This window comes from Brienomyrus brachyistius, chromosome 11 (assembly GCF_023856365.1).
Source record: "Brienomyrus brachyistius isolate T26 chromosome 11, BBRACH_0.4, whole genome shotgun sequence".
NCBI classification, from domain to species: Eukaryota; Metazoa; Chordata; class Actinopteri; order Osteoglossiformes; family Mormyridae; genus Brienomyrus; species Brienomyrus brachyistius.
In genome coordinates, this window is record NC_064543.1 from 7612369 (window position 1) to 7627689 (window position 15321).

General features: G+C 47.3%; 1 protein-coding gene across 3 annotated transcripts in view; it reads left to right on the forward strand.

Annotated features, from left to right (window-relative positions):
• The window catches only part of LOC125704013 (fibrillin-1-like), a 61764-nt gene that overhangs the window by 44792 nt on the left and 1651 nt on the right, over positions 1-15321 (forward strand). For 2 of the 3 annotated variants that reach the window (XM_048969280.1, XM_048969281.1), the window contains exons 39-65: positions 91-159; positions 273-398; positions 879-1001; positions 1156-1314; positions 1411-1482; positions 1607-1732; positions 1873-1995; positions 2658-2783; positions 2924-3040; positions 3175-3300; positions 3805-3924; positions 5056-5181; positions 6382-6534; positions 6675-6737; positions 6816-6941; positions 7027-7146; positions 7238-7360; positions 7881-8012; positions 8615-8740; positions 8996-9202; positions 9290-9415; positions 9937-10059; positions 12263-12379; positions 13197-13325; positions 13459-13578; positions 14284-14515; positions 14610-14781. In XM_048969280.1, coding sequence (XP_048825237.1) covers positions 91-159; positions 273-398; positions 879-1001; positions 1156-1314; positions 1411-1482; positions 1607-1732; positions 1873-1995; positions 2658-2783; positions 2924-3040; positions 3175-3300; positions 3805-3924; positions 5056-5181; positions 6382-6534; positions 6675-6737; positions 6816-6941; positions 7027-7146; positions 7238-7360; positions 7881-8012; positions 8615-8740; positions 8996-9202; positions 9290-9415; positions 9937-10059; positions 12263-12379; positions 13197-13325; positions 13459-13578; positions 14284-14515; positions 14610-14781 — 3482 coding nt within the window. The remainder of the gene's footprint in view (positions 1-90; positions 160-272; positions 399-878; positions 1002-1155; positions 1315-1410; positions 1483-1606; positions 1733-1872; positions 1996-2657; positions 2784-2923; positions 3041-3174; positions 3301-3804; positions 3925-5055; positions 5182-6381; positions 6535-6674; positions 6738-6815; positions 6942-7026; positions 7147-7237; positions 7361-7880; positions 8013-8614; positions 8741-8995; positions 9203-9289; positions 9416-9936; positions 10060-12262; positions 12380-13196; positions 13326-13458; positions 13579-14283; positions 14516-14609; positions 14782-15321) is intronic. The other variant, XM_048969283.1, reaches the window with a different exon arrangement.

The following is a 15321-nucleotide window of genomic DNA, read 5'->3' on the forward strand; positions in this document are numbered from 1 at the left end:
TATTTTGGCTGTTGATAAATAACATGAAATAAGGATTAGGTGACTAGGGGAACAGCCCCAATTAAGCTAAATTTTCATGCTCTCCTTTAGCCGGATACAAAACCCTATGTCCCGGCGGGGAAGGATTCCGACCCAACCCCGTCACTGTCATTTTGGAAGGTGAGACTCGACTTCATTGGCTTTGCTCTCATAATGAAGTTATAGGGGATCAATTTTAAGGTGCAGTAGAGTGTAGCCCTTGGAGATTGTCCTCCTCATCTTGTTTTTGACAGACATCGAGGAGTGTAAGGAACTTCCAGGCCTGTGCCAAGGAGGAAACTGCATCAACACCTTCGGGAGTTTCTATTGCGAATGTCCCAAGGGTTTCGAGCTGAATGAGGAGACCAGAATTTGTGAAGGTAAAAAAAATATGGGGTCATTAACTGAAATGAAATTGAGAACAGGTCTGTCATGCGGCCCGTCTTGACAGAAACCAATGCCTTTCACTTGGGTTTTTACTGCCAGACCTGCACCGACATGTCACACAAGCTGAGGAATCGTGGCCGTGTGGTTGAATTTGTCCTTGTGCTGAGCCCAAGGCAACCCGAACCAGTCTCAGGGCCTTGTGTTGTGGTCCCAAGCCTGGGCAAGGGCAAGCTCTGCTAAATACATAGTTTAGAATTCAGAAAACCGAGTATACTGTCAAGAAAGACAGAGCTCACTGTACTTAAGTCTTTTCAGTGGAATGTTCTTACTGGAGGGGAATCAAAAATCTGGATTCACCTGCTTATGTGTCCCAAGTTTCACAATCAACAAGCAGAACGGTTTTTTGTTGTTTTTAATGTGCTTGGTCAGTAGTGTAGGGAATGAATTCGCTTTTTTTTCCACTGTTTCTGTAGATGTTGATGAATGTAAGAGACCGGGGATCTGTGGACCGGGCCAGTGTTACAACACTATTGGAAACTACACTTGCATCTGTCCACCGGACTACATGCAGGTCAACGGTGGAAACAACTGCATGGGTAAGATGGGCGCTCTTCAAACCAGCTTCAGTCAGTCTGGACACCATATTTATAGGCAGGCGGTGCTGTCGAAGACCTCAAGAAGTCCTCCATGTTGACAGCGTCTGCATGTCTCCTACTTTGGGTATTTTTCTTCTTTGTTTTTTGACTCCAGACATGAGAAAGAGCCTGTGTTATCGGCACTTCCACTCGGAAAATGGCACCTGCGTTGGCGAGCTGGCCTTCAACATGACCAAGAAGATGTGCTGCTGCTCGTACAACATCGGCCGGGCCTGGAACAAGCCGTGCGAACAGTGCCCTGTCCCCAGCACCAGTGAGTCATGGACCCGGGAGGGTGTCGGGGCGACCAGCAGGAGGCGCTGAAGTCCCAAGCCCCCACTAATCCACTGCTGGCTCTCTCGCTCTGTAGATGACTTCGCCATCCTGTGTGGCAGTGAGAGGCCTGGATATTACATTGACATTTACACCGGACAGGTCATTGGTAAAGAAAACGCTTATAAACTTCACCTAATATAAACTAATGCTACTCATAACAGTTATCATTGTATCATTGATAGGTGTAGAGTGTATAGTATGCCTGTGAGAAATCCGTTGTTGTTTGTCAGATATTGACGAGTGCAGGGAGATTCCAGGTGTGTGTGAGAACGGGGTCTGCATCAACCTGATTGGCAGCTTCAGGTGCGAGTGTCCGGCAGGCTTCATCTACAATGATAAGCTACTCATCTGCGAAGGTCCGTTCCTGCTTTTTGGTGCCCATGTCCATCGCGTTCACTGGGAACCGCACAATTCTGAACTGTTGGCAAAATCCGACTCGCTTGTCACATGACTGTGACCTGATTTTTTTTTTTGTCTCGCTGTGTGTCCTGTGAAGACATCGACGAGTGCCAGAACGGGCCGGTGTGTCAGCACAACGCAGAGTGCCTGAACCTGCCGGGGAGCTTCCGCTGCGAATGCAAGCAGGGTTATCGTCTCACCTCCACCGGACAGTGCCTGGGTGCGTCCTTAGCCTAGAGGAGGCTCTCCATCTTCCACTGTCCTGCTGAGCAGAGCAGAGAGACCTGAAAATAAGAAATATTTATTGTGGATGTGGTTCCTTGGTCTAATGCTGGACCGACAGAAAATACGAATTGCAATGACAGAGTTTGTAATGATAGAGTTTCAACAACAAATTTTCATAATCCTGAAGATTTTAGTAGTGCATCGAGCAAAACACTTCATTTCTTGTCTCCTATGCATACAGAAGTGTAGTGATGTAGTGATTAGTCTAGATTTTCCGAAAAGATCACATCTACTAGGCTAACTAATATTTTAGAAATTGCCTGTTGGCTGAGGTTGTTTAAATGTCACTTGTTCGGGAAATTGGAAACATGGGAACATTGGTTATTTAGCTAGAGAAAAATGTAAGTTATTTTGAGCACTGGATATTATTCATAACTGTTATTCATCGATTTGTTGCTCGTTACTAAGTAAGAGTTTTATGTATGAAACTTTGCTTCAGTATGTTGAGTGTGTGTGTGTGTGTGTGCATGTGTGTGAGTGACTGAGTGTGAGTCTGGCTGTAATAGTTTCCTTTGTTGTTGCTAAATTGTTCAGTCACGTCACATTGGACCAGGGTTTCCTATCCCCCAAAGACTAAACATTCTCCTCCCCTTTCAGATCGCAATGAATGCATTGAGAACCCCAGCGTCTGTAATCCTGGGAAGTGTTATGACACTGACGGCAGTTACAAATGCGTTTGTCCAAACGGCTTCAAGGCCACTCCAGATCTGTCTATGTGTATAGGTGAGTTTCTCTGTCATGAACAGTGAACATAGATATATATGTGTATAGAGGGGAGGAAACGCAGGCCTACAGCACCGATGCTGGAGGCCTGTGATACTGGGAGGTTGGGCCACGTGACACGTGTGTGCTGTCGGATACAGATGTGGACGAGTGCGAAAGGCTGCCGTGTGCAAACGGGATCTGCAAGAACACAGTGGGCTCCTATAACTGCCTGTGCTACCCCGGCTTTGAGCTGTCCCACAACAACGACTGCATCGGTGAGTGTGACCCCAGCGCTCCCTCTCTGTTTGCCATCTCCTGTGCGGTCGGTGGTCTGACCTGCCGTATCGCCGGCTCTCCCCTGCCCATCCTTGCTGTCACTGCCCCCATGTAACCACGCCTCGTTTCTCAGACATGGATGAATGCTCCTCGCAGAGGTCCCTCTGCCTAAACGGGCGCTGCATCAACACGCTGGGCTCCTTCACGTGCGTCTGCCGCAACGGTTACGAGCTGACAGCCGACGGCAGGATCTGTGTAGGTGAGGAACCTTTCTGTCTGCGTCTCTGTGCCTCTCAGCAGAAACATGGAGCATCACAAAGAAGCAGGTACATCTAGGACCAAACTGAACACCTTTGGTACAAAGGTTCATTTCAGGTCCTGACCTGGATTTAAAGAGGTATCTGTGTCTGGATCATCACGGGTGGGTAAAAACTGTAAGCAAATGGTAAATGTATCAACCAAGCAGTTAAATGTAATTTGTAGACTTACAGAATAACACATTGAACTGATTGATTTTATGGCTAATTTTATGGTTTGTTGCGCCATGTAATAAAAATGGTTTTACTTGCAAGTTCCGTCATGTGTTGTGCTCTGAAACCTAGATTTATTTACACTTTAGTGGTTCATTGTTTATCTGTGCAAAGGTCAGCGGGCTCCTTGGAAGCGGAGGAAGGACGAGGCTTTACAACAAACAGGGTTGCATGTATTCCAGTCAGGACTGTCGATGGAAAAGTGTAACGACTGGATCATCTTTCTCATACAGACATAAATGAGTGCCTGGTGAATCCAGGGACATGCAGTCCAGGAACCTGTCAGAATCTCGATGGCACCTATCGGTGCATCTGCCCATCCGGGTACTACGTGACTGATGAGAGATGTGAAGGTAGGTGTGCTTGGTGCGCGTCACTCCGCTTGGTGTGCGTCACTCCGCTTGGTGCGCGTCACTCCGCTTGGTGTGCGTCACTCCGCTTTACAGCCACAGCTGCCTGTTTGATGCTCCTGGCTGTGCTTAGTGTGCTAAACATTCACTTAGCAACCTGTCCCGTAAAACGTGGTCCCCCTTTAAATTATAAAACAAACAACCCTGTAGGTCAAAGCCGATACTTTCTGGAAGCTCAAATTCTTGCATACGTGGCTTTTAGACCTTCCAGTGTGTTTCTTAAGCAAATCCAAAAAATCTGTTTGAAAAGTAAAAAAAATAAATAAACAAACTTCCCTTTTCGACAAATGTGCTCTGGCCCGTGCTGACAAGCTAAATACCACACATATGAAACCCTTCTCAGACAGGAAGGTCTGCTAGACATGCACCTGTTGGGATTAAATTGCAGCTAGACGCGACCGTAGCTGTAAATGCTGAAATCGCATCTGATTTCTGAAGGGTGCCAGGCTCTGCTGACGCAGGCAGGAAATGCACACCTGCTGACTGCCTGCGCGCAGAGCCACGCATGAGCAGTATTATTATTAGCGATGCGGGAAAGCAGATTAATAGCACCTGGGTTCTTTACTGATGTAAAATTATGCCATTACTGTGCTGAAAAGGTAGCACTTAACATTCATCCATCCATCCATCCAGCTGTCTTCCATAACCACATATCCAGGGAAGGGTTGTGGAGCCAGTCCATCACAGGGCACATACAGTAACACTAATGCCAGTTCACCTACCCGCATGTTGGACAGTGGGAAGAACCCAGATCACCTACAGGAAACCAAACCCTCCCAAGCACAGGGGGGACCACCCACGTATATAATATATACACTGTAATATAATATGTAGAGTATCACAAACACTGGAGTGAATTCTCTTTACATTTATGTATTCTTGTAGCTACGGTTTATTTTATTAATATGTACCTTTATCTGTATTCTTATGTATTCTGCCTCTTTTCCTTTGTGCGTCTCAGTTTTTGTTACCAGAATGTCCTCATTTCCTTCCAGGGATAAATAAAGTACCGTATGTCTTTGAAGACGGGGTTAGTCGTGTACGCCGGACTGAGATACTCTTTTCCCGTTGCAGACATTGATGAGTGTGCGCAGAGCGCCGACTTCTGCGTGTTGGGGACCTGCTCGAACACAGAAGGCAGCTTCCGTTGCCTCTGTCCAGATGGCTTCCTTCTCTCCCCTTCTGGAAGGAGATGCCTTGGTAAGCCAGCCTCACCTCTCTAATCGTGGTCACCTGACATGGTCACCTGACATGGTCACCTGACACGTTCCAGGATTCTGTCTAGATTACTTAAGGATGGACGTAGAACCTTCCCCGTCAAACATATCACCCATTTCATACGTATATTTTTTATTTTACGCTGAATGGATTAGTAATAAAATAAATTAATTTCTATGACATTCAGCAGTGTAGGGAATAGTAGTATAGATAAAGCTTGCAGAGAAAACAGTGAAAAAGTGATATGAAAAATGATATGATGATATAGAGTTTTTTCTCTCTCACACATGCAGTCAAATCTTAGCCATCTGTTAGTAGAAAAATAGCCTATAACATTTGATTTGTACAATAGGAGGGTTTCATCTTGTTCTCAGGGCTGTGAGGCAGCTAACGTTGCCCAGATGTGTCGGTCTGAGGCTCCGTATCGCTCTTGGGTCTCAGCATGCCGCGGTTTTTCCATTTCCTCACCTTTCGAGCTGAAGGGGCCGTTCACTCACACGGCTGGGAGTTCCCCGCCAAAGCTTGCGATGATGTCATCAGCTAAAAGTGGGGAAATGTTTACGTTTCCTGGTTTACCCTGACACAGATGGACTGCGAGAGGGTGGGAGAGCGCAGCTTAGAAAATGAGAAGCAGGCCGTAGACATTAGGAGAGTAACGAGCTAATAAACAGCTTCAGAGAGCCATTTCCAGTCCTTCAGGCTGCGTTATTTAGGTTTTGTTATCATAAGGTATGACATCTCTTTGAGCGACGCTACATTTCATGGCTAAACATGCAATTCTGCTTCCATGGAGCCGTCATGAAAGACGGTGTGGGATATAAATCTCTTTTACGTAGGGAATGCTGACCAATCGATGAGAAGGGAAACATAACACGACATTTTTCCGTTGAGTCTCTGAGCCAGATGAATGTATTTTATGGCCTGTAGAGGTCATAGGTCATCTGTGTGGGAAGTGTAGCAAAGGTACAAGCACAGAAAAAAAAAACGAATTATTTCCCTTAACAACTGGAAAAGTATTTAGCTACTGAAATTAACGGTAAATGTATTTAGCTACTTAATTTATCAGTAAAGCGTTGAACTGAACAAATTGGAACGATTGTAATTGTTCATCGTGCCGGACGGAGTATCAGCAGTTCATTGAGCAGTAACTAACATGTAGTAACTGCTCCTTTGCCCACCCAGATCTCCGCGTTAACTACTGCTTCACCAAGTTCGAAAATGGTATTTGCCAGGCACCCAAACCCCACAACACCACCAAAGGAGACTGTTGCTGCAGTGCCATGCCAGGGCAGGGCTGGGGACAGCCCTGTGAAATTTGTCCCGACATGAATGATGGTGAGTGGTGGACAGGGAAGGTGTGGCAGTGAAGAGAGCAGGGGAAAGTGATTAGCTACTGCTCCGGGCTCGTCTGTATGTCATGAATGATGAATGATCAGCAGATATTTAGATATAAAGTCTGATATTTTTGCTTTCAGAGGCATTTGCTTTGCTGTGCCCCGCAGTTGGTCAGACCTTCGACAAAGACAACAATCCAATAGGTAAGGGGTCTTTCATGGCCCATGATACAGACTGACCACAAGGGGGTACTGCCATGCCTCATTCCCTCTCTGTTTCAGACATAGATGAGTGCACAGCAAACCCTAACATATGCAACAACGGGCAGTGCATCAACACAGACCGGTCTTACCGCTGCGAATGTCCCTTTGGATACCGGCTGGACTACAGCGGCGTCAGATGTGAAGGTAAGGGGCAGGTGAGAGTCGTCCTGATCTCGCCGGAAAGGTTGCTTCAACGTTACCCATGAAACGGAACATATATTCCCCCAAGATATCAACGAGTGTGACGTGGGCAACCCTTGCGGTAACGGGACATGCACCAACGTGGTCGGGGCCTTTGAGTGCAGCTGTGACGATGGCTTTGAGCCTGGCCCCATGGTCACCTGTGAAGGTGAGTCAGGGAGAAGTTTCAGATTTTCACAAAGCAGCTTGTGACGACAGAGACTGAATGGTCTGTACACCTTCTGTCTTGCTCCCTCCAGATGTGAACGAATGCTCCCAGAATCCCCTGCTCTGTGCGTTCCGCTGCATCAACACTGTGGGCTCGTACGAGTGCATGTGCCCCGCAGGCTACATCCTGCGTGAAGACGGGAGGATGTGCAAAGGTACAACAGCTCAGTGCTTTACAGGGTTCGTGGTGCTGTGTCTGGACGGACAAACACGAACTAAAGGTGTCCGATATTAATATGGACACAGAGTGTTTTTTCTGTCTATAAAGGGAGAGAAATGAGGAGCTCTGGGCACGTGTGATGTCTGAAGGACGTCTAAAGACGTCTCCCAGGCAGTACATTTCCTTGCGGACCTGAAAAGGCCGTGGATGTAAACAGATAACGTTTAAAAACCACAGCTGGTCCAGTCTGGAGCTATACCGCTTTTATTTATGTCTGATTATAAACAGAACATTAGCTCGACTTTTAAACATGTCAGCCAAGAACAATCTGTGCATGAAGTGGGTTACGTGACTCTTCTGACTTTATAAAGGATTGCGTTGCATCTAATGTCATGCCTTGAATTTCCTCACGATAAGGCGGTCAGGCCTTCTAGGCCAGTGCCAGCGCCTTACCCAAACAGGAAACCGTGAACCATGGATTAGTATGAATACAAACAAATGTCTCTCTCTTCCAGATCAAAATGAGTGTGAGGATGGGATTGATGACTGTGGAAGCAGAGGAATGATCTGCAAGAACCTGATTGGCACTTACATGTGCATCTGTGTCCCTGGCTACGTCCGGCAGCCCAACGGTGACAGCTGCGTAGGTGAGGCGGACGGCCCATATCTTTCCTGAAGCATATTCCCATTTGTACTTCCATATTTGCAGGTATGGCTCTGTTTTCCTTGGATCTACATTCCATGCAGCGACAGAAAATCGAATCTGTTCAAAGTCCCAGAACGCATAAAACTGTCATGACGTCTGCTAACGTCTGTATCTTCTCCCCGTAACAAATAAATGCAGACTCTTGGCAACTAAACCTTTCTCACCCACCCCCAGACCTGTCTGTTCAGTTTAAGGTCACTAAAGTACAGTAAGTCTTTAATAGTGTGGTCTTTCTGTTTTATTGTCTCCTATTTGTGAAGGGATTTTTCAGCAATATTACTTGATATGACTGAAATCCTGTAAAAGCTCAGCATTGCATCTCAATGAAAGAATGCGAGTCTCCTTGCCAGTCGTTCTGTGACACCGTACAGAAACCATGCTTTGCCTTTTGCACGATTCTTCACGTAATCGGGTAGAAAAGTAGTTCAGTTCGCTTCATTCACATGGACGCTCCTCCCGGGGTGCCTATTGTTGACATCCCCTTGTGTCAGCGATAGCAGCACACATATCTGACTTACTCCTCTGTGGTTCTTCCCACCCCAGACCTGAATGAGTGCTCAGCCAGACCGGGTATCTGTGAAAACGGCCGCTGCGAGAACACGATAGGGAGTTACCGCTGCAGGTGTGACTCGGGCTTCGCTCCAGGCCCCTCGCACACGGAGTGCATTGGTACGTTCCAAATGCCTTCAGTGTTTTTTCGAGATAAGTATCATCTTATTTATTTCACTTGTTGAAGTGACGTTTAGGACAATATTTGTTTTTTAAAAAATGAAATAATGCTGCTAGCATTTCTTTGGGGGGGGGGAGGGGGGTTGCATTAGTAACACGGCACCATGGCATTATGGGAAATATGGACGCCATGGACACGGTTGTCTTTGTGGAGGGTGTCATGGCCGTTCAGGGCTTCACCGGGTCTCCCCACAGACAACAGGCAGGGATTCTGCTTCACGGAAGTGTTGCAGACTTTGTGCCAGATGACGTCCACCAGCCGCACCAGCGTCACCAAGTCTGAGTGCTGCTGCGACGGCGGGCGAGGCTGGGGCCACAACTGCGAGCTCTGCCCCCTACCGGGCACCGCACAGTATAAGAAGATGTGCCCGCTGGGCCCTGGGTACACCACCGACCGCAGAGGTACCGCCGCGGACAGCCTGTGCCACGCCGCCAATGCCGGATCATTCTTGCAGACGATTTCCCAGCCTGCTTTCTGTTCTCGTTAAGATATCGACGAGTGTCACGTCATGGGGAACTTGTGCCGTAACGGGCAGTGCGTCAACACTCAGGGCTCCTACAGATGCATCTGCAATCCCGGCTACACCACAGACATTGCTTTGACCACCTGCGTGGGTAGGTGCCTTCGCTAAAAACAAACATGCATAGCGTGACATACTTTCCCTGCCAAATGTTTCCTGTTTGTATATTTGTTTTCTTAGCTGCTTGAAATCAAAGCCCATTAAGTGGCCAGTTCACTCCATCTGTATGCATGAGAGCAGGTCAACCAAGTGGGATTTGGTTGCTTGTACAATCCCCTTTGCCAGTGGCCGAGGCAGGACCAGAGGTCATTCATAAATCTAAATATGAATATAAGGCATCTAGAAAATAAGGGAATATTTAATGTACTTGGACGCTATAACTCTACATTGTTTATAATTCAGACACTGTCTTGCGGCTGCAGAGCAAAGTTCCACCTTCCAGAGAAACGTAATTCAGGGCAAGAAAAAAAATGCCACAAAAATGACAGGGGTGATTAATGGGGGGGGGAGGGGCAGGTTTCGGTCTAGGGTGGCCATGGCCGCCGCTTACCACCCCCCTGATCTGCGTATGCCCTTAGCATCTCCCTGAACCGTCTCTCTCTGTCGGAAGCGCAGATGTGGATGAGTGTATCCAGGCGCCCAAGCCATGCAACTTCATCTGCAAGAACACAGACGGAGGCTTCCTGTGCTCCTGCCCGAGGGGATACATCCTCCAGGAGGATAGGAAGAGCTGCAGAGGTAACAAGGAAACCCAGTCCTGGAGCTGGGGTCTGCTCGTACCCCCAAGCAGTCATATCGCTGTGCAGAAGATGTTGCCGGGGAGCTCGTGCTCGCATCTTCTGCGCAGTGATACGATTGGTGTGTGGAGTTCAGTAGAAGAAAATACTGTCGTCCCTACATCAGACTGCTCACTACAAAGCCTGTGGTAAAGTCTGTGAGTAACTGCACCGTGATTTCTGGTAAAAGACATCGCTGTGAAATTTTTCAGATGTATTTTTTGGTGCCTTAATTATCACAGAAAGAAAGGCATTCAGTCCTACAGTATTATGTTTGGAAGAACACCCACATTTCTACGGCCGACATCTCCAAAACTAGTCAACAGCTGCAGAAAACCCTAGGCAGATGGATAGCGCCTCTAAAAGATATCTTTTTCAGTCGCCACCTAATGGTCACTCTGAAAACCACTGAAGTTCTGTTCCATTATTTGCAGTAGTGTTCCTGGATGTTTAACAAAGAGTGCAAAATTACTAGGAATGAACACCATCCACAGCCGTGGAAGATAACTAGGGTGACCACCTAATCTATGTCGGGAGGGGGGGGGGGACACTGAGCTAGGACAGAAATTGTAAACTACCATTTCAATTAAAAAGAGCTGGATTTCACTTTAGCACTGAGCTCTTGCTGCGTGCTGATTGGTCAGTCTCCTGTAATCATGTGTGTGTCACTAATGTTAATGTGAAACAGCTGGATGAGTCTCTCAATGAAAGGGACAAACTAGTCGAAGCACGAGACGATAATTAGTCAAACACAGGAGCCTTTCAGTTGTAAAGTAGTTTGTAAAACCTGGAGTAGCTCATAGAGTCTGATTGGATGGTTACTCTAAAGATAACAGAAGGTAAAGTTACATGATATGAAACTATTGTGGCAAAGAAATGCTAATAGACAACAGGAGTGTAGAAACACCTATGGCTGTAGGAGAAAACTGATGATAATATTCTGCTGGGCTCATTAACCTTAACCAGGTTTTGTGTGAACAATAATAAATATCTGGGTGAGTGTTCAGGAGGGTTAACTAGCAGGGTTAAACAGGCCAGACTGTGGGGGCATTGTGGGATTTGCTGCGTAGCTCACAGTGTGTTATTCACTGTGTAGTTTGCGCTGTGTCATCCACCACAAAGATCGCGGTGTGTCATTTACCGCTTGTGGTGTGGTACAAGCCTCACGGCGTGCATTCAGTCAGTGGTCACCAGGGGTGGAGTAGACAGAGCATAAAATAACTGGTGAAGTGATATTAACGTAACAGAGACACTTCAGCCAGTCAGTCGGTTTCTAGGTTAGTATTTGGCAAGCTGAGCGCTGGGCGTGTTGCCCAGTGAGGCCTGTAGTTTGTAAATCACACTCCTAAGTTCTCCAGGGGCGTAGCGACTGTCTAGTACACAGTCCTGATGAATACAGCCCACTTTGAATTAGCCATGCCGTTTACAATGAACTAGTAACTTTGCACCACCCTCATTATTTTTCATCTTTTAAAATCTTTATTTACATATTTCTAGGCTGATTTCTCTCCGGTTTTCCCCGAAGTCCAGTTCACTTGCAGGGCAGTGGCTTTGGACAGGAAAATAATGAATAATTAGCGTCTGCCCCGCCCAACACGGCCTGTGAAAGCCAGGGGCTTTGATGAGTGGCTGGAGCAGGGGGGTGCGGGCCCTCACTCAGGCAGCACTTTGTGTTGTTTGGCAGCAGATGTCTCTCACTTCCTGGATTAGGCAGGTCTAGTTTGCAGTTTTCCTCCTGTGCTGGAGGGAGCTGGTCTCCATGAATGCACACACACACACACACACATACACATGCACACACACATTTTTATTCATATCTTTGTGGGGACTGTTCATTAAATTTTATGGGCAAAACCCTAATCCCAGCAATGATAACCATAAGTAGCCAAACAAAATACAAGACTTTTGGCATTTTCAGATTTTTGATTGCAATCACAGAAGTTTACAAAAATTGAGCTTCCCCTTGTGGGGACTGAAAAAATTATCCTCACGACGTCAAATTAACAGGTTTGTATAACATTGTGGGAACAGCACATACATAACACACACAGCTCCACACCAACAATCTGCCTTCTTTCACTGTGTAAGCCCTTCGAAGGCTCGGGGGTAACTCTGACCCCAAATTATGTTCGCCCCTGTGTTCATGTGCCCCCACCCTGCCTCAGATCTGGACGAGTGCTCAACCAAACAGCACAACTGCCAGTTCCTGTGTGTCAACACCATCGGGGGCTTCACCTGCAAGTGCCCCCCCGGCTTCAGCCAGCACCACACGGCCTGCATCGGTGAGTCATCCACGCAGCCGCTCCTTTGCGAGGTAGCTGAGCTGAACTAATGAATCCATTTAGCTTTCATCATACGCCGTAAAATAACTCTCTTCGGGATATCTCAGACTTAATGGTTTCGGTATTATATCTAAGAATCAAATTAAGTCTGACTGATTTGTAGTTATGCTAACTTAACTATGACTTGTTATGGAGCATTGAGCCGTCTGTTGCCAAGGATACAGCGGTATTAGCCAGCTCCTGCTCAAACTCCCATGACCTCAGCCTTAAACACTTGAAATTAAGTAAACTCTTTCAGCCAGCCTACTGGGCACTTTTAATAGGCATGGGGCACTGCAGAGATACCCTTTAATGCACCAAATGAATGCCTGTGACATAATAACTATGTGTAACATTTTTGTAAGACCATATCGATGAGGACAAATCATGAACAGAAACATGACTCCTCAAACTGAGTAGTTACCAAGAATAGTGAGCAGCAGTAATTTGTCATAGGGATTGTTTTACTGGTTACAACCAAAGTTTTCGAGCCAGGGAGGAATCAGAGTGTATCCAGTCAGCCCCGTCACACTGATCTTCATAGGTGGAAAGTTCAGGTCCAGAAAGTACAAATCCAGACCAAGATTTTGTTTTAACCAAGAAGTTGAGTCCTCTGTGACTGTGACTCTTTATGCTTAACTGGTCGGTTGAAACAAAACCTTGGTCTGGATTTGTACTTTCTGCACCTGAACTTTCCACCTCTGCTGTTCTTAGGACTACAGTTCAGTCATTCGAGGACAGCAGTGTGGGACTGAGGCTTGTCGTCTTGTTCCCGCAGACAAGAATGAGTGCGCGATGGACCCCGGGCTTTGTGGCTCAGACGGCGTGTGCCAAAACAGTCCCGGCAGCTTCAGCTGTGAGTGTCAGCGCGGATACATCCTGGACCAGAGTGGACAGAAGTGCGAAGGTCAGCCGCGTCTCCAGACGAGCACTTTCCGTATCTCGGTGTGACTCGTGGTTCAGCCTGGATGAGTCCCATTAAACTTTGGCCGCTTGTTTCCTGCTGTCCTGCGCTGTGTCCTACAAACGTCTCCCGACAGACGTGAACGAGTGCGAGGAGAACCATCGCTGCCAGCACGGCTGTCAGAACCTGGTGGGCGGATATCGGTGCAGCTGTCCCCAGGGATACCTCCAGCACTACCAGTGGAACCAGTGCATAGGTGGGGCCACTTGTCTCATTCTACCGGACTCCGCATCGCGATGTGCACCAAGACCGCCTGCTTGCTCATTCTCTTTCTAGAAGGACCTCCCTTCAAAGATAACTTTGAGGGTAAAGACTACAGGAACTAGCTCTAAGAAAGGAGGCTTTAATAAAATTTCGGTTGCCCCTCGTTTTACCTAAATCAGAAGATTTACCTTAGCTCATAGGTATGGCAGCCATTCTCTCAGAAGGAGGTGGGCCTGCCCCAGTTCAGATGACAGTGTGATGTAACACATGGAAACATTCATAAAAGGACTCGATTTACAGTTAGTCTTCATCTTTAATATAAATAATTTATTTTGGGCTACTCATTCAGTATTTACAGTACCATACTTTTAAGGTCCATGAGAATGTCCTCTTCAATATATATAAATATATATTGTGTGTGTGTGTGTTTAGTTTAGGAGACAGATTGTTTCGTCGTTATGGCACGGGTGGAGTTGGGGGTGCCTGAACACTTGCAACTTTTGCCTGGACAAATGAACATGCCCCCCCCCCCCACCCCCTGATGTCACATGTGCCTGCCGTTGAGGCAACACCGGTGATGTCACTAGTCAGCCGCACCCCCTCCCTTGGAGCACCTGGCCCTCAGAAAGTCAGTGTCCGTCACTGGCTCACTGCACCACGTTGTTTCTTCATCTGTCCGTTTTCGTTTCGCACTCAGATGAAAACGAGTGCCAGAACAGCCAGGTGTGTGGCGACGCTTCCTGCCACAACACGCTGGGCAGTTTCCGCTGCCTCTGCCCCACCGGCTACGACTACCAGGCGTTCAGTGGGGCCTGCGAGGACGTCAACGAGTGCTCGTCCTCCCAGAAACCCTGCAGCCATGGCTGCTCCAACACTGAAGGGGGCTACCTGTGTGGTTGCCCACCAGGCTACTACCGAGCAGGACAAGGGTTAGCGCCCTCCGGTGGCACGTCGAAACATTAGCATCCATGCCTGCCGGATGTCTCTCCAAATCATGTGTAATTTTGTCCCTCTTCGTTACAGGCACTGCGTCACTGGTCTGGGCTTTGGGAGCGGAGTCCAGGGTACCGACAGTGACGACAACGCCCTCTCCCCTGAGGCCTGCTATGAATGCAAAATCAACGGTTACCCCAAAAAAGGCAGAAAACGCAGGAGCGCCAATGTAACAGACGATGGAGTTCTTAGCGGCTCACAAGTAAGCTTCAAGGCCTGTTTAGCATCCCTAAAATCACATGCAGCGGAAGTGAACTATGATTTCCTACCTTCAAGTTGCACAGTACACAGATATGTAGCTCAATTCCCAGAAAAACAGACTTTACGTCTGTGACCTGTCACCTAATGCAAGAAAGATCACTGAAGTGAAAAACCGTCATTGTTGACACACCACAGCACAACAATGAAACCTGTCCTCTGGATTTAATCCATATGTGACATAACAGGGGGCAGCTATTATTTATTGCCCGGGGAGCAGTGCAAGTGGGAGGTACGTTGCTGGTTGGGGATTCGAGCCAGCTACCTTTCGATCAAAAGCACATGTTGCGAACCATCAGGCTACCACTGACCCAAAATTCAGCTTCCACTGAAGTTTGAGCTCGGGTCACTAGATTCAGAGTGCTAACCATTGCTCCCAGGAACCACACTGGAAATACATCCCACTGTCATGGGAGATTAACTATTAATCCCTGAGGGGAAAATTTAAAAAAATGCTTGTGTTTTTTATTTACTGAGTTTTTTG